The sequence below is a fragment of the Carettochelys insculpta genome, chromosome 2 (genome assembly GCF_033958435.1).
Source record: "Carettochelys insculpta isolate YL-2023 chromosome 2, ASM3395843v1, whole genome shotgun sequence".
NCBI lineage: Eukaryota > Metazoa > Chordata > Testudines > Carettochelyidae > Carettochelys > Carettochelys insculpta.
In genome coordinates, this window is record NC_134138.1 from 43,577,624 (window position 1) to 43,601,709 (window position 24,086).

At 44.3% G+C, this 24,086-nt stretch overlaps 1 protein-coding gene across 1 annotated transcript in view; it reads left to right on the forward strand.

The window, feature by feature from the left end:
* Nucleotides 1-24,086, forward strand: part of RGS22 (regulator of G protein signaling 22) — a 103,105-nt gene that overhangs the window by 75,202 nt on the left and 3,817 nt on the right. The window contains exons 21-24 of the mRNA XM_074985436.1: nucleotides 6,831-6,992; nucleotides 14,342-14,521; nucleotides 16,461-16,622; nucleotides 23,162-23,257. Of these exons, the coding sequence (XP_074841537.1) occupies nucleotides 6,831-6,992; nucleotides 14,342-14,521; nucleotides 16,461-16,622; nucleotides 23,162-23,257 (600 nt within the window). The remainder of the gene's footprint in view (nucleotides 1-6,830; nucleotides 6,993-14,341; nucleotides 14,522-16,460; nucleotides 16,623-23,161; nucleotides 23,258-24,086) is intronic.

Sequence of the window (24,086 nt, forward strand, 5' to 3'; positions counted from 1 at the left end):
TGTATTATGTCTCTATTCCCTGGGATTCATTCCTGTTGGCTCTTATACATTTCTTTACTGTTTCCCTGCTTTACATGTGTAGGCCCAAGTACGCTGCTGGCCTCAGTGGTGTAATTGTATTGGCTTCAGTGGAGTGGCTGACATTAGGTGTTAATTTGGCCCCCAATTGAAAGGAACCCTTATTGTTCCCTTCCTTGTATTGGCCAGAGAGGTCACCCTGGAGTAAGTCAAGTCTCTCCCCAGGGCTGAGCAACAGTCTGAGCTCCTCTGAGACTCAGAATTGGTACTGATTTCTTTCATGTACATGCATCTCTATTTGCCATGATGTGGACTTATTGGGACAAGCTGTTCATTCCGGCATCTGGTAGTTTATTTATTATTGAGAGTGAATTACATGCAGACGCAAACAAGAATGTGAAGTATGCAGCAGAATGGGCAAGTTTAATCATATCACACAGTATCTGTTTCATTTAGAATTGTATTTTAGCTTTACAGCTCTGAGAAATCAACTTTAACCATCTTATGTCTCAGTAATATGACATTTCAGAAGACATTTGCCAGTTCTTTTTCCCCCCGAAGAGCACTTTTTATCTCTTTGTGGTTGTCGATGTGCAAATTGTATGCATTTATTCATCTAAATTTTATTATCTATCAAATTCAAAATAGAGACCAGGTCACCAGTTACCCCAAAAAATCATTAGACAGAAAGAAATCCAAAGTGCAGGTAGGTTCTGTCAACTGGGTTTTTACTTGATGCCTATTGTTTTGAGAACTAAATAATTGCAGCATATCACTTAAGGCTGTGCTTTTTCTTACATCTCATCATATAAGAATTTGATTTTTTTTCACCCCCATTTCCCTACACTTAACCATCTCCTGGTCAATTGGTCACGTCACTCTGAATGGAAGTAGCTTCTGCATTTGAAGGAGGACCAATAAGAAGATTCTTTTTAGTCAAATGTAGCTACTTTTCTCTTAAAGCATGTTGTTTTTTAGGTTTCCACTTCCCATCTCCAGTGCAAGACAAGTACAGCTCAGCTGCTTGTGCTGTGAACTGTGTCTAGCTACTGCATGAGGAACGCAGTATGGTATCTCAACCCTTAGGTGACAACAGTATCGATGGCAGTCACAAAGTCAATATCAAGAAGAGATGGCTGCAACAACATATTCCCATCTAAGGATGAGAAAAAGCCAACGTGGTTGCTGCTGTCCCTGAATATTCTGGCAGCAGCTGAGGGACAAACCATAAATCCAAACAGGGAATCCAATAAGCCCTTGATGAGGGGTTGATATTACTCCTGCTGTTTCTTCCTCTGACCAACCTAATTTGGTCTGCATAATGCAGGAGATCAGACTGATTATCATAATAGTCTTCTCTGACTTAAAATCTATGAATCCGAGTTTTAGCTGGATTAAGACTCACCTAGCTTGTCCCCAGCCATGTCCTGTCTCCCCAGACACTAAGGCTGTGGCCACACTAGCCCCTCCTTTCAGAGAGGCGATGGTAATGCGATACTTCTGAATATGCTAATGAGGCACTACCATGGACATGCAGCACCTCAGTAGCATAATGGCGACCATGCACACTTCAAAACTGCTGGTTTCAAAACACATGCTGTCCATGTAGCCAGGAGCCTTTCAAAATGGACCCCTATTTTGAAAGCCCCTTATTCCCAAAACCAAATGGGAAGAAGGGGCTGTCAAAATCAGGGGGCCTTTTCAAAAGGCCCGTGGCTACACGGGCGGCTGCGTTTCAAAACCAGCAGGTTTGAAGCACGCACAGACACCATTATGCTAATGAGGCACCACATATTCATGGCAGCACCTCATTAGCATATTCCAAAATGCCACATTACCATAGCCCCTCCAAACAGAGGGGCTAGTGTGGCCACAGCCTAAGGGCTTGTCTTCACTACCTGTAATATCAGTGCTGCTGCAATTGAAGTAGCAGGTGTTGATTTAGTAGGTCTAGTGAAGACGCACTAAATCGACAGCACAACACATTCCAGCTCCCCAAGAAGAGTAAGGTAAGTCAGCAGGAGAGCATCTCCTGTTGATGCAACACTGTGAAGACACCACAGTAAGTTGGCCTAAGCTTTGTCAAATCCAGTTAGATTATTCACATAGCTGTAGCAGCATAACTTGGGTTGACTTATCTTGGTATTGTGGACAAGCCCTGAGTAATGCATATAGCAGTTTCGGACAGATCAAAAGGGATGGAGAAATACAGCTGTGTATCATAAGTACACAAAAGGCACTACAGTCCGTGCTTCCTTATTAACCCTCCCAGCAACCTCATACACATGTGAAACAAGAGGGGCAACAAGTTGGAATCTTGCAGAACTTTAGCCTTGAGGAGCAATTACCACCATCCTCTCCAAGAGCGCTCAACAGTGTTACAAGAAAGCCAGTCCCAGGAGCCAGTCCCATCCTTGTTATGGTTGCAGCTGAGCTAACAAACTTCATGATCAGCAGTGTTGAAAGAGTTGAGGCTATTAGTCATCCTCATGAGTTGGGATTATTTCCTCCTGCTTGCTCAGGGGCAGTGTATGGGGTCATACAGTTATTTAACTAGAGAATCAAGCACATATCATAATAGTAACAACAACAGTCTACTGAGGGGAAATTTAGGCAGAAAGGCTAAGGGACTGGACCAAGAACTGTCAGATTATGTGTCAGGCACTGGATTAGCAAACGAGAGTCCCTTGCTCTCAGTGCTGTCCTTAATTCACTCCATTGAAGTTCTGTTCTATTGAACTGCACCCGTGGTCACCTGAAGCATGCTAGCTGCTCAGTAGAAGAACCAGCTCAACACCATCCAGATGGTTGGCAGCCAGTAGGGAGCTTACATCTGCACTAGGAATGCCAACAGCAGCCTAGGTAGCATTGCCTATACTGATTCTGTCTGTAGCTTCCCCAGACATTGAGGGACTTATCAGAGTTACCACAGTGCCCAAAAGCCATGCTGGGTGACTGTAGTAGGAGATTATGCATGCCTGTGATTTTATTTTACTCTTAGGAGAAACCATTGATGGGCTTTCAGCTCTAGCTATCATGTTACATTTCCAACAAAATGGGAGGAGGGCTTTAAACTAGGTTTGCCAGGGACAGGGGAGCAAAGCCGGCAGGTAAGTGGAGAACATGGAAACCTGGGAGATGGGTCGGAAGTAGGAGGGAGCATGGGCAACAATGTCAGAGTAAAAAGAGGGCCAGGAAAAAACTGGGGGGAAAGTTCAAATCAATATCTAAGATGCCTATATACCAATGCAAGAAGTATGGGTAATAAGCAGGAAGAACTGGAAGTGCTAATAAATAAATACAACTATGATATTATTGGCATCACAGAAACTTGGTGGGATAATACACATGATTGGAATGTTGGTATTGAAGGCTACAGCCTGGTTAGGAAAGATAGACAGGGAAAAAAGTGGGGAGGTGTTGCCTTATATATAAAAAATGTGCACACTTGGACTGAGGTGGATATGGACATAGGAGATGGACGTGTTGAGAGTCTGTGGGTTAGTTCAAGAGGGGTAAAAAACAAGGGTGATGTCCTGTTAGGAGTCTACTACAGGCCACCTAACCAGGCGGAAGAGGTGGATGATGCTTTTTTTAAACAACTAACAAAATCATCCAGAGCCCAGGATTTGGTGGTGATGGGGGACTTTAACTATCCAGATATATGCTGGGACACTAATACAGCGGGGCACAGACTATCCAATAAGTTCTTAGACTGCATTGGAGACAATTTTTTATTCCAAAAAGTTGAAAAAGCCACCAGGGGAGAAACTGTTCTGGATTTGATTTTAACAAATAAGGAGGACTTGGTCGAGAATTTGAATGTGGGAGGCTGCTTGGGTGAAAGTGATCATGAAATCATAGAATTCACAATTCTAAGGACTGGTAGGAGGGAAAATAGCAAAATAGAGATGATGGATTTCAGGAAGGCAGATTTTGGTAAACTCAGAGGGCTGGTAGGTAAGATCCCATGGGAGGAAAAACTGAGGGGAAAAACAACTGAGAAGAGTTGGCAGTTTTTCAAAGAGACATTATTAAGGGCCCAAAAACAAGCTATTCCCCTATGTAGGAAAGATAGTAAATATGGGCAAAGACCGCCTTGGCTTAACAAGGAGATCCTGCATGATCTCAAACGAAAAAAGGAATCCTATAAAAAATGGAAACTAGGACAAATTACAAAGAATGAACATAGGCAAATAACACAGGAATGCAGGAGTAAAATTAGAAAGGCTAAGGCACAAAATGAGCTCCAACTAGCTACAGGCATAAAGGGTAACAAGAAGGCCTTTTACAAATATATTAGAAACAAGAGGAAGACCAAGGACAGGGTAGGGCCATTGCTCAGTGAGGAGGGAGAAACAGTAACGGGGAACTTGAAAATGGCAGAGATGCTTAATGACTCCTTTGTTTCGGTCTTCACAGAGAAGTCTGAAGGAATGCCTGACATAGTGAATGCTGGTGGAAAAGGGGTAGAGTTAGTTTTTGAAATAAAAAAAGAACAAGTTAAAAACCATTTGGAAAAATTAGATGTCTGCAAGTCACCAGGGCCTGATGAAATGCATCCTAGAATCCTCAAGGAGCTGATAGAAGAGGTAGCTGAGCCGTTAGCTCTCATTTTTGGAAAGTCATGGGAGACAGGAGAGATTCCAGAAGACTGGAAGAGGGCAAATATAGTGCCCATCTACAAAAAGGGGAATAAGAGCAACCCAGGAAATTACAGGCCAGTCAGCCTAACTTCTGTGCCAGGAAAGGTAATGGAGCAGGTAGTTAAGGAAGTCATCTGCAAGCACTTGGAAGGTAGTAAGGTGATAGGGAACAGCCAGCATGGTTTTGTAAAAAAACAAATCATGCCAAACCAACCTGATAGCTTTTTTTGACACGATAACGAGACTCGTAGATAAGGGAGAAGCAATGGATGTGGTATACCTAGACTTTAGTAAAGGTGGGTGCATAACTGGCTGGCTAATCGTACCCAGAGAGTAGTTGTTAATGGTGCTCAATCCTGCTGGAAAAGCATAACAAGTGAGGTTCCGCAGGGGTCTGATTTGGGACCAGTTCTGTTCAATATCTTCATTAATGATTTGGATATTGGCATAGAAAGTACGCTTATTAAGTTTGCAGATGGTACCAAGCTGGGAGGGGTTGCAACTACCTTGGAGGATAGGGTCATAATTCAGAATGATCCAGATAAATTGGAGAAATGGTCTGAAGTAAACAGGATGAAGTTTAATAAAGATAAATGTAAGGTGCTGCACTTAGGAAGGAATAATCTGTTTCACACATACAGAATGGGAAAAGACTGTCTAGGAAGGAGTACAGCAGAAAGGGACGTAGGGGTTCCAGTAGATCACAAGTTAAATATGAGTCAACAGTGTGATGCTGTTGCAAAAAAAGCAAACATGATTCTGGGATGCATTAGCAGGTGTGTGGTGAACAAGACATGAGAAATCATTCTACCGCTCTATTCTGCGCTGGTTAGGCCTCAGCTGGAATATTGTGTCCAGTTCTGGGCACCCCAATTCAAGAAAGATGTGGAGAAATTAGAGAAGGTCCAGAGAAGAGCAACTAGAAAGATAAAAGGTCTGGAGAATATGATTTATGAAGAAAAGCTGAAAGAATTGGGCTTGTTTAGCTTGGAAAAAAGAAGATTGAGGGGGGACATGATAGCAGTTTTCAGATATCTTAAAGGGTGTCGTAAGGAGGAGGGAGAAAACTTGTTCTTCTTGGCCTCTGAGGAGAGAACAAGAGGCAATGGACTTAAGCTGCAGCAAGGGAAGTTTAGGTTGGACATTAGGAAAAAGTTCCTAATTGTCAGGGTGGTCAAGTACTGGAATAAGTTGCCAAGGGAGGTTGTGGAATCTCCCTTGCTGGAGATATTTAAGAACAGATTAGATAGATGTCTATCAGGGATGGTGTAGATAGTGGTCGGTCCTGCCGTCGGGGCAGGGGACTGGACTCGATGGCCTCTCGAGGCCCCTTCTGGTCCTAGTGTTCTATGATATACATGCAACAAAAAATATTCCTTTACCCCTTGCTTGCTAGCCTTTGGATATAATTCCCTTTCTCTACGTCCCTCATGTTTCAGGGTAGGTTTCAGTCATCCATCTGATAATAACAAGGAATTGTTTGGCTTATTGTTCAAAGAATAATAGCAAAGCATGAGAACTGTGAAGTCAGTAAAGGAAGACTGAGGGTCGACTTCCATTCTAAACTTCATGTGAAATGAACTTCTGCATAAATTATCCTTCTTTCTCTACCCACTCTGGCTTTCCTTTTAGCTCACCCTTTCATGCGTTCTGTTTACTGTCTATTTTGAAGCATGTAGTTTCCCCAAATGTCATGATGACTTTAAATCATATATTACTATTTATAGAATTCATTCCAGAAACAACAAACTTCCCAGCTTCTGGTGGTGGGAACACATTTCAAAATAGGTTTTGTTAGTGAGGTCCATGTCGAAACCATTTTAGAGTTTTTAGCAATGTGGTTTGTCTGTTCCTTTCTATGTATTGTTGTTTGTACAAAACTCAAAATGTTCCCTAAAATACAGCCTGTTGCCATAATTAATAGCAATAGTTGTTTCCATTTCCTTGCTTGTCCATCCTTTCCAAAAAGTGTCACCCCAACTAACCAACCATACAAAGAAAAGAAAAGAAAAGAAAAAAAAGATTGCCAAGTTCTATTGTATCTCTGTCATAAACTACTGAAAGTTAGGGTCAGGGCAATGATAAGAATCGGTTTATCCTAACTAATGCTTTTGTTATAGCTTTTTGAAACAATTTATTTAGTGCATTTTTTTTTCCTTTTGACAGCATGTGGACAATAAGTGGGTTTCTTCATCTAGAGAAATAATTACATTCCGTAAAGCACTGTTGAATCCAGTAACAGCATTACAGTTTCAGCGCTTTGTGTCTTTGAAAGGAGATTTACTGGAAAATGGAGTGCTTTTTTGGCAAGAAGTTCAGAAATATAAGGTATGGTGCTATAATGAGAGCAGGGAGTATCATGCCGATTTAAAAACATATATCCATTAACATACTTCAGGACACTTAACTAATGTTTACTGTCAACATTAATGCCACCTGTTTCACTACTTTATTGTCCTTTTCTCCATTCACACCCTCTATTCCTTAGAGAAACTATTTTAAGTTAATTGAGCATTTCATACTCACATTCCTTTGTGTTTATATACCTTATAAAATCATGAATTTTACAGGGATATTGTCAATTAACTGATGTCCAAAATTTCATTTTTTATATGTTGAGCAATGTGTTCATTGTGCTGTACAAAATGCAATGGCCATACATAACATGCTTGCTCAGGTTACAGAGGCACTATAGTTCCAATAATAGCCCCATTGTAAGTAAGGTGAATACTATTTTATATTCGGTATGTGTACAGTTTTGCATATTTCCTAAACACTGTAATCTGACATCATCCTCTGTTTCTCCCAGTTTCTCATGTCTCCTCTGGACCAGATTCTCCATAGCAGTAGACCAGCATAGCTCTGTTGATTTTAATAGAGCTACATCTGAGAGCTAATGGGAAGTATGTCATGCCTGTGTTTAGGAGAGCACAAGGATTAATTTGCTAGGGGAGAGTCAACATGATTTTTGTAAAGGGAAATCATGCATCACTAATCTACTAGAATTCTTTGAAGGGGTCAATAATCATGTGGAGAGGGGGATCCAATCAATATATAGTATACAAAGAGTTTCAGAACATCTTTGACAAGATTTTGACACTGACCAAAGGCTTTTAAGCAAAGTAAGCAGTCATTGGCTATAAGGGAAGATCCTCTTTTGGTAACTGGTGAAAAGACAAGAGACAAAGGGTAGTAATAAACTGTCTATTTTCAGAATGGAGAGAGGTGGTATCCCCTAGGGATCTGTACTGACACCAATACTGTTCACCATATTCATAACTGATCTGGAGAAAGTGTACATGGTGAAGTAGCAAAATTTGCAGATGATACAAAACTACTCAAGATAGTGAAGTTCAAAATAGACAGCAAATAGCTACAAAGTGATCTCACAAAACTGAGTGACTGGGCAACAAAATTGGAGATAAAATTCAATATTGGTAAATAGAAAGCAATGGAAGCTGGAAAATGTAATCCCAACTCCACATATAAAATGATGGTGACAAAATTAGCTACTGTGACTCAAGAATAAGGTTTTGCAGTCACTGTGGATAGTTCTCTGAAAACAACCAGTCCGTATGGAGCAGCAGTCAAAAAAAGCTAATAGTCAGTTGGGAATCATTAAGAAAGGGATAGATAATTATAGGTAGAGTATCTTATTGCCTCTATATGAATTCATATAAATGCCTACATATTGAATACTGAGTGTGGAGGTAACAGAGAAATAGCCATGTTAGTCTATACACTATCAAAACAAAAAAGCAGTCCAGTAGCACTTTAAAGACTAAAAAAGAATTTATTAGGTGGTGAGCTTTCGTGGGATAGACCCACTTCTTCAGACCATAGCCATACCAGAACAGACCCAATATTTTAGGCACAGAGAAACAAAAATAGTTATAAAGGTTGACAGATCAGAAAAATTGTAATCAATGTGGGCAAATCAGAAGAGCAGAGGGGCAGTAGGAGGTGGGGGAAGTCAAGAGTCACATAAAGCAAAGTATGTAAAAGAGTCCATATAATGACCAAGGTAATTGGTGTCCCAGTTCAAACCATTTGTTAATGTGCCAAATTTGAATATAAAAAAGAGTTCAGCTCTGTCTCTTTGCAGGTGATTCTTAAAGTTCCTTTTCAGTAAAACACAGAATTTCAGGTCATTAACAGAATGGCCCACTCCATTAAACTGCTGGCTGACAGGCTTGTGAGTTAAGACCTTTTCAATGTCTGTTTTGTGTCCATTCATTCCGTGTCAAAGCGTGTTTACTGTTTGTCCTATATACAAAGTATATGAGCATTGTTGGCACATGATGGCATATATGATGTTAGTAGAGGAACATGAGAATGCGCCCGTGATTCTGTGGATAACCTGGTTAGGTCCAGTGATGGTATCTCCAGAATAGATATGTGGACAAAGCTGGCAATGGGGCTTGTTGCAAGGAAAAGTTCCAGGATTGGTATCGTGGTATAGTCTGTGGTTGCTGGTGAGAATCCTCATAAGGTTGGGGGGTTATCTGTAGGAGAGAACAGGCCTGTCACCTAGGGCCTTCTGGAGCGTGGCATCCTGATTAAGGATGCGGTATAGGTCTTTAAAGATGTGTTGCAGTGGTTTGAGTTGGGGGCTGGAGGTAATGACTGGTGGTGTTCTGTTGTTGGTTTTATGGGCCTATCTTGAAGTAGCTGGTTTCTGGGTATTTATCTGGCCCTGTCGATTTGTTTTTTTAACTTCTCCTGGTGGGTAGTTCAGGTTTATGAATATTTGGTAGAGATCTTGTAGTTTTTGGCCTCTGTCAGGAGGATCAGAGCAAATGCGATTGTACCTAAGGGCTTGACTGTAAATAATGGATCTTGTTGTGTGTGTAGGATGGAAGCTAGAAGCATGTAGGTAAGCGTAGCTGTCAGTGGGTTTCTGGTAGAGTGTGGTCCTGATCAGGCCATCCTTGATTCGTACTGTAGTGTCCAGGAAATGTATCTCTCACATGGAGTGGTCGAGGCATAAGTTGATGGTGGGGTGCAGATTGTTAAAGTCTCTGTGGAATTCTTCTAGAGGCTCTATACCATGAGTCCAAACCATAAAGATGTCATCAATGTATCGTAAGTAAAAGAGGGGTTATAGGGGACGAGAGCTGAGGAATCGTTGTTCTAGGTCAGCCGTAAATATATAAGCATACTGTGGGGCCATGCGGGTGCCCATAGCAGTTTGACTAATCTGGAGGTATAAGTTGTCCCCAAATCGGAAATACTTGTGGGTGAGAACAAAGTTACAGAGGTCAGACACCAGAATGGCTGTGCTAACATCAGTGATGATATTGCTGATTGCTTGTAATCCATCTTCATGTAGAATATTAGTGTACAGTGCCTCTACATCCATGCTGGCAAGGATGGTGTTGTCAGGAAGTTTTCCGATGGTTTGTTATTTCCTCAGGAATTCAGTGGTATCTTGGAGATAGCTGTGAGTGTTGGTGGCATAGGGTTTGAGGAGAGAGTCTACATAACTGGATGTGTTCACCGCTACTCAAAACAGATATATTGGATTTGAAAAAGATTCAGAACATGGCAACAAAATTAATTAGGGGTTTGGAATAGCTTCCATAAAAGAAGAGATTAATAAAGTAGGGACTTTTCAGCCTGGAAACCAGCCATCTAAGGGCAAATTTGATAGAGGTCTATAAAATCATGACTGGTGGGGAGAAAGTAATTAGGGAGGTATTGTTTAATACTTCTCATAATCCAAGAATTAGGGGTCACTAGATGACACTAACAGGCAGCAGGTTTGAAACAAACAAAATAAAGGACTGCTTCACAAAACACACAGTGAACCTGTGGAACTCTTTGCCAGAGGATGCTGTGAAAGTACCAATCAAAACAGAGCTCAAAAAGGAACCAGACAAATTCATGGAGGGTAAGTCCAACCATAGCTGCTAGTCAGGATGACCATGGATGGTGTTCCTAGGCTCTGTTTGCCAGTAGCTGGGAATGGACGACAGAGGATGGATCACTTGATACATGTCTGTTCTGTTCATTCCCTCTGGGACACCTGACACTGTCCACTGGTTGGAAGACAGCACACTCAGCTAGATTGACCCAGGATGGCTTTGCTACAATTATGCCTGGTTTCTACACACAGGGTGCAGAGAGGAGGAAGGCTGCTATGATTATTTACTATGGTTAATGATTATCATTCATATCATATTAGTAGTAACAGTTGGAGACCTCAGTCAGGATTGGGGCCCAGCTGTGCCAGGCACTGTGGGAACGCACACATTGAAAAAGGTCCCCAGTTGGTGTACACTACAGAAGGGTTGGCAGAAAAAGAAGTATGAAGGGTGATTTGATAGCAGCCTTCAACCTCCTGAAAGGGGGCTCTAAAGTGGATGGAGAGAAGCTGTTCTCTGTAGTGACGGATGGCAGCACAAGGAGCAATGGTCTCAGTTTACAGAGGGGGAGGTGTGGGTTGGATATTAGGAAAAAACATTTCACCAGGAGGGTGGTAAAGCCCTGGAATGTGTTGCCTAGAGAGATGGTGGAATCTCCATTCCTAGAGGTTTTTAAGTCCTGGCTTGCCAAAGGCCTGGCTGGGATGGTTTAGTTGGGGTTGATCCTGCTTTATTAAGGCAGGGGGCTGGACTTGATGACCTCTAGAGGTCCCTTCCAGCCCTAGGATTCTATGATTCTAAGGAGAAAAAGGATAATAGTGCAAAGATATGGGGTTGCTTGGACAGGCTATGAACTTTATTTGCATCTTTCAAACTTTTATTTAAAATAAAAAATAGCTACATGTGTAAGAGATGCTAATGAAACCTGTAATCGCTGCTGGCCACTTGGGGAGATGTGATAAATATAAGTTAGCATTGGAATATTGCTGTCAGCACAGAAGAGCAGAGCAGGCTCATCAGACTTTGAAATTACTGCACACAAATGCTTCCCAATGCCAGTGGGTTCTGGAGGCACAGCAGAACTGAGACTCTAGCTAAGGCTGGGAGATGATCATCCACTTGTTACTCCAGAACTGGGAGTAGCTGGGAGGCCAAAACTCACCCACAAATGTCAGAGTTTTTGTTTCTTCTGAGCTAAATTACAGAGAAAAGTGGGCTCCAATCTGAAGCATTTTCTCTGTGTACATCGTCCGTGGAGAAACCTATTGTTTTACCCTCCATTTATTTTAATTTTATTTGTTTTCCTATCGAACAAAGAAAAGTACAATCTGACCATAATTATATACACAGACAATTTGGCAGGGTTGGCTGCTGCTGCTCTTCATAGATGCCAAGGACTAGACTAGCAGGTGTGTTGCAGGTCAGGATGTACCAGAGGACCTTTGCCAAAAGCTGCATGAAGCACTTTGCATAGCTCCTGCCTGCACTGCCTGGATCATATCCTGCCATGGGTTTTCAAACAGAACTCCCTGTGGGAGTTGACCTCTGCAGTGCTCCTTACCACCTGGCAGTCTGGCAGGACATTGTTTTGGGCAAGTGGACGATAATAAAGAAAAAATTACTTTTAAAACGAATATGAAGAAATATTAGAGGACTGTCTTAAGTTTTGTCTCTCATCTTTACTTTTATGTCCTATGGCCTGTTTCTTCTTCCGGTATGATTTATTTGATTTTATTTTTACGTCTTAAGTGAGAAAGAAAAGTTGCAATGCTATATTATGATATGCTGAATACGGTTTTACTTTTTCTCATGGCAGTTATCACTTTTTCCCGCTGCACTATTAATGAAATATTAATAATAAAAACCAAACCAGTCTCTGAATTATGAAATATCTTGTTAAGAATCCTGGGCTTGAATTTCTTTGTAAATTAAAATCAAGTGGCAACACAAATTCTTCTATCAAAAGTTGACCCAAATTCTTGAGCTCAGTCAGATCTGCTCTCACAAGTTCTCTGGAGTGCTTGCTGCATCTTGCTAGAGATATTGAAGGGACTGTGATAAACACATTATACCATGGAAAGTTAGGGTTCCTGCATGGAAGGAACATGTGTATCAAAGGGCTTGATGACAGTTCTTTACAACATTTTCGTAGGCTAATGGTGCAGCTGCAATTCATCAGAGCTTGAATGCATAGCACTTGCATTCAGCCACAAGTTTTATGAGAATTATATGATCATAGGAATGAGACCTATATAAGTGAATTCTTGCTGTATGTGTTTTAGAGATGTGTCCACTCTACTTTTAACAATCCTAAACCATGGGGCTTTGGGAAACTGTAACACACAGAGGCTGTGTCTACACTAGCTCCCAGCTTCAAAGGGAGCATGGTAAGTAGAGTGTCGGGAGATTATTAATGAAGTGCTGCAGTGCAGATGCAGCATTTCGTTAAGCTAATTCTCCCCCGTGGCAACTTCAAAGAGGCAAATTTCGAAGTGCCGGCTCGCATGTAGCTGCGGCTAACCCACTGGTACTTCAAGGTAGCCCAGGCACTTTGAAGTACTGGCAGGACAGCCGCGGCTACATGCAAGCCAGCACTTCAGAGTTTGCCACGGGAGAGAATTAGCTTAATGAAGTGCTGCATCTGCACCACAGCACTTCATTAATAATCTCCCGACACCCTACTTACCATGCTCCCTTCAAAGTTGGGAGCTAGTGTAGACACAGCCAGAAGGTTTCACTGGCAGCCTAAATTGTTCCCTTTCTTAATTGTATTCCAGTACTCCTGGTTATAGCTCATGATACCATCTTAGGGTGACCATCTGTCCTGTTTTTGGCAGGACGGTCCCATATTTGGGACGCCAAAAAGGTGTCCCTACTTATTTTAGAAAAGGGACTGATCGTCCCCTATTTTCTGCCAGCAGCTGCTGGCCAGTGATCAGGGATCCCACAGGTGAGCCTACTTTCCCCTTGAGGAAGTGGGGCGAGCATGGGCAGCTGCCCCATCCCTGCCGTTTCCCTGGGGCTTGGGGAAGGTAGGGGGAGGGGGAGTACCGTGGCTGCCCCATCCCTGCTGCTTCCTCAGGGAAGTGCTGTGACTACGCTGTCCCTGCCGCTGAGGCTCAGGGAAGGGGCGGGGGGAAGAAATGCAGCAGCTGCCCCATCCCTGCCGCTTCCTCAGGGCTGCTGTGAGAGGTGAGGACTGCTGTGGCCTGGGGCTCGGGGTGGGGGGCCGGCTGCCACCTCCTTCCCGGCTCCCTGGGCTTGGAGGCACCAAGAAGAGCTGCTGCTCTCCCCCATCTCCCTGTACTGTATTTGGGACAGGGAGAAATGGTCGCCCTGTACCATCCTAATCATTCACATCTCAGTGTTTGTAGGAAGCCTCCCTGTCCTCTCTAGTTACAGCTCACCATGTTATCCATAGCGACCTCAGTCTTCTTGGTAATCAGTCCTTTTTGTGCCTTCATTTGTGTTTGGAACTACCTTACTGTTGTCAGTAACGTGCTCGGCTAGGATAGCAAGTGCATGGCCTCACCAGAAGTACATACAGGAAATGTCGCCTCTGCACCATGATCGTGAATGCAAATATGCAACCCAGTATGTCACAGGCCTTTGTTATGCCATTTGTTAAGGAAGTCAGTGCAAGAATTCCATTGCATCCTAGTTATTGGGGGGGCGGGGTGTAAAACGCAGTGTGTCATATTATTTACATATAACTGGTATTCTTCAGCTTGGTTAGCTTTTGTAAAGGACTGAGTGCTTAATTACTGGTGAGTAATATATTCACTCTCTGCTGCATTTTCCACTGTTCAGGACTTGTGCCACTCTCATTGTGATGATGCCATCATCCAAAATAAGATCACAGCTATCATCAGCTGCTTTCTTAATTCCAGCATCCCACCAGCTCTGCAAATTGATATCCCACCAGAGCAAGCTCAGAAGATTATAGAGCACAGGAGAGAACTAGGGCCATATGTATTTAGAGAGGCACAGGTAAGCTGGGAAAGGGTGGGGAGAAGCAGTATCATATTAGGCTAGAAATATTATGCCTGGTTTTTAGAGATGGTCTCTGGTATTATGGGCATATTGGGACTCATATATCATAGTGGACACAAAGTTGCACCTATTATACTAGTATATTGAAATGTGAAGGGTCAAGATTGGGGCTAGATCTCTGAATACTGTTAATCACCAAAATGCTCACTACCATATCCTTTTTCATCTGGTATTTATGTGGGAAGGGGTGACCAGCCCTGCGTTAGGAGCTCTTGCTTTAGAGCTCTTATTCCATTTTCCATAATTGCTAGATGCAAGTAATCAAACTGTAAGGACCAAAGATCTTGTCTACACTACCACCTTCCTTTGGAGGAAGGATGGTAATTAGGATGTTGGGAGTTTACTAATGAAGTGCTGCCATGCATAGGCAGCACTTCATAAAGCAAATTCCCCCCCACGGCAACTTCGAAGGTTTAAACTTCAAAATTTTGAGAAGTAAGGGGACTTGGAAGTTGCCCCAGCACTTTGAAGTACCGGCGGGTGAGCCGCAGCTAAACACATGTTGGTACTTCAAAGTTTAAAACTTCGAAGTTGCCGCAGGGGGGAATTTGCTTAATGAAGTGCTGTGTATGCAGCACAGCACTTCATTAGTAAACTCCCAATGCCCTAATTACCATCCTTCCTTCAAAGACAGGTGGTAGTGTAGACACAGCCAAAGTCTGTGGCTTGAGGAACATTTAAGTAGATGTAAGAAAAGGTTGTAGTCATTGTAGCAAACCACAAAAGTTATTTATACCTTTTACTGAAAATACTGCTGCTGCCTTCTTCTCCTCCCGCTTCCTCCTGCTCTTCTTCAGAAGCTCTGCACAACAGGAACAGGATGGGAACAGGTTTTTTCACTCTCTGCTCATTCTGCTGCACAGACCAAATAAGGTCACTTGTAAACCCACACTTCTTACCTTCTACAGTCATTACTTTTTATACGTCTATTCCTCAAAAACATGTAGCTGTTTCTGTCCCCATTTCCCACCAAACCACCCTAGCTCTTTTTAAAGATCTACTAACGCAATCCATAAAACATTCAGATCATGAGGTGAATTATTGGGAAGTCAGGCGGAGTCACATAGCTCATAAGAGAAGAGGCTTATTTAAAGGCCCAACTTGTGTAGAATACAGCTTAGAACTGATGGAAGAATTTTGCACATTCTTATCAAATATTACTATTAAGCACATTGGCCCTATTTTTGTGAGGTGGTGAGCGCCTTCAGCTCCCACTGAAGTTTCAGTACGGGATTCTCAGCAATGTCAAGCCTTAGTACAGTGTGCCAGAAACATGCACTGAACCCTGCTGACTGCTTTTTTGTTCTTTTCTTATTCCAGTTCAAAAAGACCCCAAGAGAGATTATATCATTTAAAAATTTTCCAAGACTTGCTCATAGATCTCTAATGTGGTTTAAGAGCTTTTCCAGAAGCTAAAAAGGGAAAATAAGTTTTCTTTCTCCAAAGGAGAAAGAAAACAAAAGAACAACACAACAAAAAACCCCCAAGCTGTCTCCCTGATGAACGGAATATTTGGAATTCTTAAGCAGAAGAGTGGTGTAAAAAGCATTCCAAGTGGTGAATATTTTATAAAGAATACTCATGAAAAATGATGGATGTTTTTATTAATGTGAACAGTTGTTTAGGGAAATATAGAAAGAGTGCCTTTTGATGGTGTTTTAGGAGTATTTCTCACCAGCAACAACCATACTGATGAGAAGCATGTGCAGAGAGCAAAGCTGGACTGAAATGTCAGGAGACTATATGTGGGAGGAGACGTGCTTTGTACTAAAAAGGAAATAGTTCTTGCATTGTTATGTAAACTACATTTACTGTGTACAGTACACGCTTATTTTCTTAACATAGTCATGTTAGACTTCCTTTTCTTTCTGCTCAGATGACTATTTTTGCTCTTCTGTTTAAATTTTGGCCAAAATTTTGTGAATTTCGAAGCAATTTGGCTGATGAGAAAATTTTGCCAATGTTGGAGAGAAAAAAGGAAAAGAAGAGACAAAAAGTGAAAAGGAAAACAGCAGAGGAGAGACTCGCCCTCATAAAGGTGAGAGGTGGAAATTCCATACATCCATTTTTCAACAGCCCATGTAAAATTCCAATCATCCCCTTAGGGACCATGAGAAAACTCCCATTGAGTTTGCTTTGGATCAGGCCCTAAATGTCTTTTGTTAACATACAGGCTGCGGGTACAGTTCAGTCCTTGGAGAATGAGGCTCCAATCCTGCGAGCACTCACACATCTGTTTAAGTTGTGTGCTTTCAGACAAGCCCATGGATAAGTGTTTGCAGGATCAGAGCATTTGCCCTGTCTCTCATTTGAAATAGGGTGGGAATATAGTTCTGTTCATTCCCTTGTGGTGGGAGGGAAAAGTGAAAACACAAAAGACAGCTTCGCTTATGGGAAAGGGACAGTTGCCCGTGGAACTGGGCTAGCACACATTGTCGCCGTCAGTAGGCCAGGCTTAGCTGTTTATGATCAGCACATACTACTTAGAATCAACATGTTTCCTGCATATGAAGCACAGAGCACTTCAGATTATTCAGCCAGGATTCACTCTTTACCCTTTTGGTTGATTTCTGCATCTCTCTCAGCACTGACAATGAAATTAGACTGTTCACCAGGGACGCAACCAGCTGTTTGGAGGAGGGGGCATGCAAAGCCTCTTCTCACTGCTCACCTCCTGAACATTACTGCTTAGATAACATTAATTATTTACCCCTTCTTCGCCATGTATTAAAGAGCCATTAAATGTCTGTGTCATTTTAATTGCACCTAGTATTTTGCAGGGGTAAAAGTAACTCAAGCTTCCTACAGTTACTGTCGTATTGCACAGCCCTGCACGGAGACGCTCAGGGCAGGAGGGTGGGGGGGTGTGATACGATAATACCTGTAAAAATGTACATGTGGGGTGGAGTGGGGGGGTGGTTCATGGCGGAGGATTAGAGTCAGGGGGCAGATCAGGGCAGGGGACTAGGAATAAGGGCAGGGAGGCTTGGGATGGTCAGGAATAAGGGCGAGGGGATGGGGTGACGGTCAGGTCAGGAGGCTGAGGGTGTGGAGGTTTCAGGAATAAGGGGAGAGGGATAGGAGACTTGGCAGGTTTGGAAGTAAGGGCAGGAGCTGGGGATGTGGGGGCTCGGGGCAGGAGCAATGTTCAGAGATGCAGCAATCAGAGCTGGAGAGTTGGGGGGATTCAGGAACAAGGGTGGGGGCTGGGAGGCTCAGGACAGGAGGGATGTGGGGAGGGCAGGAAGCAAGGCAGGGGGCAGAGGTGTGGGGGCTGAGGGCAGGGGAAGTGGGTGTCAGGAACAAGGGCAGGTGGCTGGACCTGGGGGACAGAAATCAAAGCAGGGGCTGGTGTGCCTGTAGGGGGGGAGTGTGGAGGAGGGTGGCTGTAGCTAAGCCATGAGCACTGGGTTGTTGCTGCTCTTCCACTGACGATCAGAGAGCAAAGGGGTGGATGCACTTGTGTGCAGTCTCCTCTGCCCTGCCCCTGGGCAGCCAGGAGCCAGTGAAAGGTGCTTTTCCCTTGCTCTCCCTCCCCATCCCTAAAGGGCGCAGGGTGGTGTTCAGGGGCTGGGGCAGTCCTGGATGCGGGGACACCCCCAGCTGGCCCCTTTCACCTGCCTGGCTGCCTGCTGCTTAGGATGACGTCCTGTAGATGAACCCGAGGAGCCCAGCTGGGAGCAGCTGCAGCCAAGACCACCAGCCTGCTGGCTTCCCAGGATTGGGCCCACCAGGGTCATGGGCCCGAATGCACAGCATGCCTTGCATGCCCCCTTGCTGTGCCCCGGCCGCTCGCTTTCACTTTTGTTTGCAAGCAGTTTCTAGTCAGTGTGAGCTGTTAGACGTTGCTCACCCAGCGGTTCCCAAACCTTTCGGCATCACGCCCCCCTTTTGCTCTTCGAGAAACCCTCACGCCCCGCCCACCTCTTCTTTACCATCATCCAACCCCCCTTAACAAACAATTTCAATTCAGAATTTCAAATGAACACAAGAACTTGACATAAAAATGTTATTTAAAATTAAAAACAAGCACAAATAGTTTTTCTTGGTCCCTTGCAGGTGCCTGGTGCAGCCCCAGCTGGCCAGCTGCCTGAGCCCCCTGCCAGATTCCAGAGCTGCCCACACCAGACTCCTGCCTGCCTGAGGCCTACGCTGCCAGAGCCTCCCACCCAAGTCCCTCACTGCCAGGGCCAGCTGCCTGCCCGTGCACTGGCTGCCTGAGCCCCGTGCTGCTGGGACCAGCTACCTGCCACCAGCCACCCACCTCAGCTGCGGGCCACCTGCGTAAGCCGCCTACCCAAGCCACATGCTGCCAGGGCCAGCTGCCAGATTGTCCCACCCAAACCTGCGATGTCAGGGCCAGCTGTCCAAGCACCACAAGTCCTGCAAGCCAGCCAGCCACCTGAGCCCTGCCAGCCCCGCGAGCCAGATGCCCAAGCCCCTCCCTTCCCACAAAGCCAGGCATCACCAGCCCCCCTGTTCTTACCTCATCTCTATCCCCCTCACCTGAGCCAGGCACCCCCAGGCCCCCATCTAACCCCATCCTCCTCCCCCTGCAACCCACACTCACTCAACGTTGCAGCAGGCAGTTAGCTCCACTTGGGTCTTTTCCAGCTGCCCGCTTTTTATAGTGGCTGCACCAGGTCGCCCACACAAAATGGCAGGGGCTGAGAGCCGGAAGCCAAGACCGGCTCTTTTGTCAGGTGGGGGAAATTACGGGGAGGGGGCTGGGTCACCTCATGTCACCCCTGGAATTTCTTCTTGTTTCCCCCCCCCGGGGAGCACGCCTCCCAGTTTGGGAACCCATGCGCTAGTAGAAGTAGGCTGGGTTGGTATGCAGTCACTGCAGGGCAACGTGTGTGAAGCTGTTTCTCTTCCAGTTTTGTTTCTAAAATACGGGAAACCTTCTACTGCTATTCTGTTTGATGAAAGGTTGCTGTTACCATATCTAAATGTTAGGCCAAATGTGATGTGTTTGTGTCCCTTTAAGAGCAAAGATGCCAGTGTCCCGCAAGCCTTCTAATTAACGTTTATCTAGCCCTGTACGTATTCAGGCGCACAGACACTGCAGTAATGTGAACTATGTGTGCCTGCAGACAGGCTTTATTATCCCCTCTGTTGAAGGGGAAACAGAGCCACAGAGAGATGCTATGGCTTTCCCAAGCTATCAGTGTCAAGCCATCAGCGTCAAGCCATCAGCAAACCCCCAACTCACGCTCATTCCTCCAGAGTACATCACCACCCCTCTGAAATGCCAGCGTTTGCCATGGGTGTGGGTGAAGAGTGCCACCTTTAATGGGTAGGGCACGTTTGTGTCTTCCCCTTTCCTTCCCTTTAGTCTGTGGTTCCTCAAAGACAGTTGTTTGAATGCAGTTTGGAGCAACAACTGAAAATCTCTAGCCCTTACACAGCCCCGAAAAAGTCCTGTTGAGAAGAGGAGATTGTTACAGGGCAAGGAATAGTTTAATATTCTATGTGCCACTGTGGGCAAATGCCGTTCCTTCATCTGTGGCTGTTGATGGCCCTGCTGCAGCAAATCCAGCATAGAGGGGCTGGAAACAGGAGAGGTATATATGGGTTGCATCATCTCTGCCCAGTGTAAAAACAACAAGAAGTCCAATGGCACCTTATACACTAACAGATTTTTAGGAACATACACTTTTGTGGATAAGATGCATGTGACGAAGCGGGTCTTTGCCCACGGACGTGTATGTTCCAAAAAATCTGTTAGTCTGTAAGGTGCCACAGGATTTCTCATTGGCTTTGTGGATACAGACTAACACGGCTGCCCCTCTGATACTTGTCCAGTGCAGAGTCCAACTCTTTGCCCAGGCCCTGGTTGTCAATGTAGCTGGGCTGGGTGGGTGGGGGATGATGGCAGGCCACAGCAGGGTCAGAGGATTTGCTGACATAGAATCACAGAATCACAGGGCTGGAAGGGACCTCAGGAGGTCATCTAGTCCTGCCCCCTGCTTCAAGCAGGGTCGACCCCTACTAAGTCATCCCAGCCAGGACCTTGTCCAGCTGCAACTTAAAAACCTCAAGGGATGGAGAATCCACCACCTCTCTAGGCAACTCATTCCAATGCTTCACCACCCGCCTGGTGAAGTAGTTTTTCCTAATATCTAACCTACTCCTCTCCCTCTTCAACTTCAGACCATTACTCCTTGTTCTGCCATCTGACACCACCAAGAACAGTTTCTCACCCTCCTTTTTAGAGCTCCCCTTCAGGAAGCTGAAGGCTGCTATTAAATCACCTCTAAGTCTTCTCCTCTGTAAACTAAACAAGCTCAAATCCCTCAGCCTCTCCTCATAGGTCTTGTGCTCCAGCCCCTTAATCATTTTTGTTGCCCTGTACATGCAGATACTTGGGCTGAAGTAGCTGTTGTAAAGGTTGCAGGCTTTGGGGAAGCTGCTTTATCCCCTCCCTTCTCACATATCTGCCCATGGCTAAGCCCCAGCTACTCATGGCTGTGGATTTGCTCCTGAGTATGGTATTGGGCTGTACATGCTACATTCGTATTCCTATTCGTGTTAGTTACTCTGTAAATTGCTCTTATGCCAATATTTCTGCATATGCAGTCGCCCTTCACTTACAAAAACAGCTATTGAAATCTTAACCTGAAGAGCATCCAATGCCTAGCTGAAAAATCTCAAGTACTTTTAATTCTGTGCTCATTCTTCCAGCCTCCTCTACCAAGCAAGGACAAGCCACCATATCTGTGTTTGACTTTTCCCTTTTCTCTTTAGCCTCTCAGCACAAATGTGGGTTACTAAACAAATTGGGCCAGATCTTGCTTAGTGCTGAGCTTCTCTTTTCCATGAACGTTCTGCTCAGTGTCTAGCAGAAACAGGACCCTTAAGTTTTAGATCATAAAGCTTCAACTATTTGAAGCAGGTTCTTGGCAGATGTATGTTAGTCTATCACCAGTTTATAAACACCACCTGACACCATTTGTGTCTTTACCCATACGCAGAATATGCAGCTGCATAGGGCATCTGAAAATATGAGGCACCACTGGGTCTTAATGTCCATCTATCTGCCTTTTCCTGCTCCAGTTCTGTGGCTGTGCTTCCTCCAGAGAGGATGTAGTTAACTTAAAACTGAAGAAGTCTGCCAGAGCTATTGGCAGAAAAATGAACTTGTGAAAGAGACATTCAAGTGGTAATGAAGTCATTTTTAACAGGCATTTGCCAACCCCAGGCATATATTGTCAGTTTCTGAATTCACTGTTCATTCCTGGACCTTACTTTAAAATTTCCTTAAAATATTTAATTATTGTGTTGCTAAATATTATAAAGTAACATCTATAAAAATAATCATTGCCCCCTCCCTGGCTGCCATCTGGAATAGGGTCACCAGTTTAATAGTACTGCATCAGGCCCCATAAATCCTAAGGACAGCTCTGGAAATGCATCAACAGACTGTTGATGTGCATTAGCAGAGTCCACACAGATAGTGCATGACAGGCTAAATTCATATCCCCCCTGGCTACAGACTAATGATGCTATAGATGGCCCCAATGGAAATGTGTTCCACTGCTAGTCCAGCCTGTCACTTAGGGTGTGGCTACACAGCAGCATTATTCCTGAATAATCTATTCTGGAAGATTTATTCTGAAATAGTTTATTCTGAAATAGCGCTCTACACATGAGAGGCATTTGGAAACAACACTGAGCTATTTAGAAATAGAGCATCTACACCCAATAAAACCTATTCTGAAATTGGATGCGCTGTGGCTTATTTTGAAATAGGCTCTGTTCCCTGTCTACGCAGCCCCTCTTTTGAAATAACCGTTTCGAAACAGGGGCTATTCCTCATACAATGATGTTTACCAATTTTGAAATTAGGCATCTGCTATTTCAACATAGGTTCGAAATAGCGTTTGTGCTGTGTAGATGCTCACGGCTGCTGGTCTGAAATCACTTCGCTGGGTAGACATACCCTTTGGGTCCAAGAGGGTGGATGGGAACTTCACAATGGAAATGGTTGGCAGAAATTTCAAGTGGGGGAACCTCGAGTTGGGCAAAGAAACACCTACACAAACCAAAATCCTCCTAGCATGCAACAATGACGAACTTCAAAATGAGGCATTACAAAGTATGCTTGGGGTGCTGTGTGCTGCTCTTGACTCACTGTATGCCAGGTGCTCCTAAGCTGGGGACACCCATGGAATGGAGGAGGAAGCAGCTTGTGTACTGCTGCTCTCTTTCCCTCCCAGCTGGGAGTATGGCGACTTGCAGAGCCGATTCCCCAGAGGCTTTTCCCTATCAGTCCCATAGCAGCCAGGATGTGGTGGCTGAGAGCAGCAGGGGACACAGAGCCATGTGTGGCCCTGGGAGCAGGGTACCAGATAAGCATCCATTCCCAGTCCTCTCCCACCTGGCCCCTCAGAACACACACATGACCCAGCAAAATCCTTAGGTCAGCATACCCCATTTTCCAGGGTTGCTGGATTAAAGAGGTTCAAGTGCATTGCATGTGTCAGCTGAAATGTCATCTTCTCTGGCTTCATTCTTCAGCGCTCAGCTGTGATTTTTTGCAACTAATCAATGAATTGTTTCTATTGCTAACAGCAAATGAAAAACGTCAGTTTACCAGACAGTATTTCTGTAGAAGAGCTCAGTATGGGCAGAGGAACACCTTCATCTGTAACTGGATATGGACGACACGTGAGTAACAAAATATCCCACTACTGATATCCACCTCCCCCCCAGCCCCATCTGCCTCAATGAAGAGATGTAAGGCAGAGTGCTCAGGTAAAGGGAAGCTGGAGGACAGTTTTCGAATGCTGTTGTTGCACGGTTTTTACAAAACTGCTAATTCCTGCCAAATTAACTTTCTAGTTAAAAACCTGCCTTGCCTCTTCTCACGTTCTTTCATTTTAAGATGCTAGGCTATTTTTAATAAGTTTTAAGGTGTACATTTAGAAGAGAGGGTAGCACTGATTCACACGAGATAAGTGCAAGGCAATGGCGTTTCAGATTCATGTCAAAACTTTCTCAAAGACTGGGAATATTGCAATCTGGAGGGGGTGGGAAGGGAAGGGAAGGGAGAGTTCTACAGTGTGGGGAAACAGGGGGGATAGTCTTTTTTTTTTCCCTTTAAGCTAACAGAAGGAATGAGCACAGAAGCTTCTGAACACTAAGTGATGGTTTATAGTGTAAATGGTGGCTAGAATACAATTTGGAATGTAGCCCAACTTGAACTTCATTCAACATCTCAAACCAACCCAAATCCAAATCGCGTTTTTGGGTTCAGTGAAGTTTTGATGAGCACAATCTCCCCAACACAGTCCTCTCACCCAAACAGGCCTTTTATCTTCACTGATGTCCATTTCTGCAAAAGGCTGCTTTGGCTGATTCAGCAGCCAGCATGCTCTCGTAGATGCATAGGCCAGGGTGGAGAGGCTTCAGAATTTCGAGGAGTCTGGTAATCTCTGTTGACTGAGCTATCTTCAAATCGTGCACCACAGTCGGAGAGGAATTAAAGTTCCTCGGA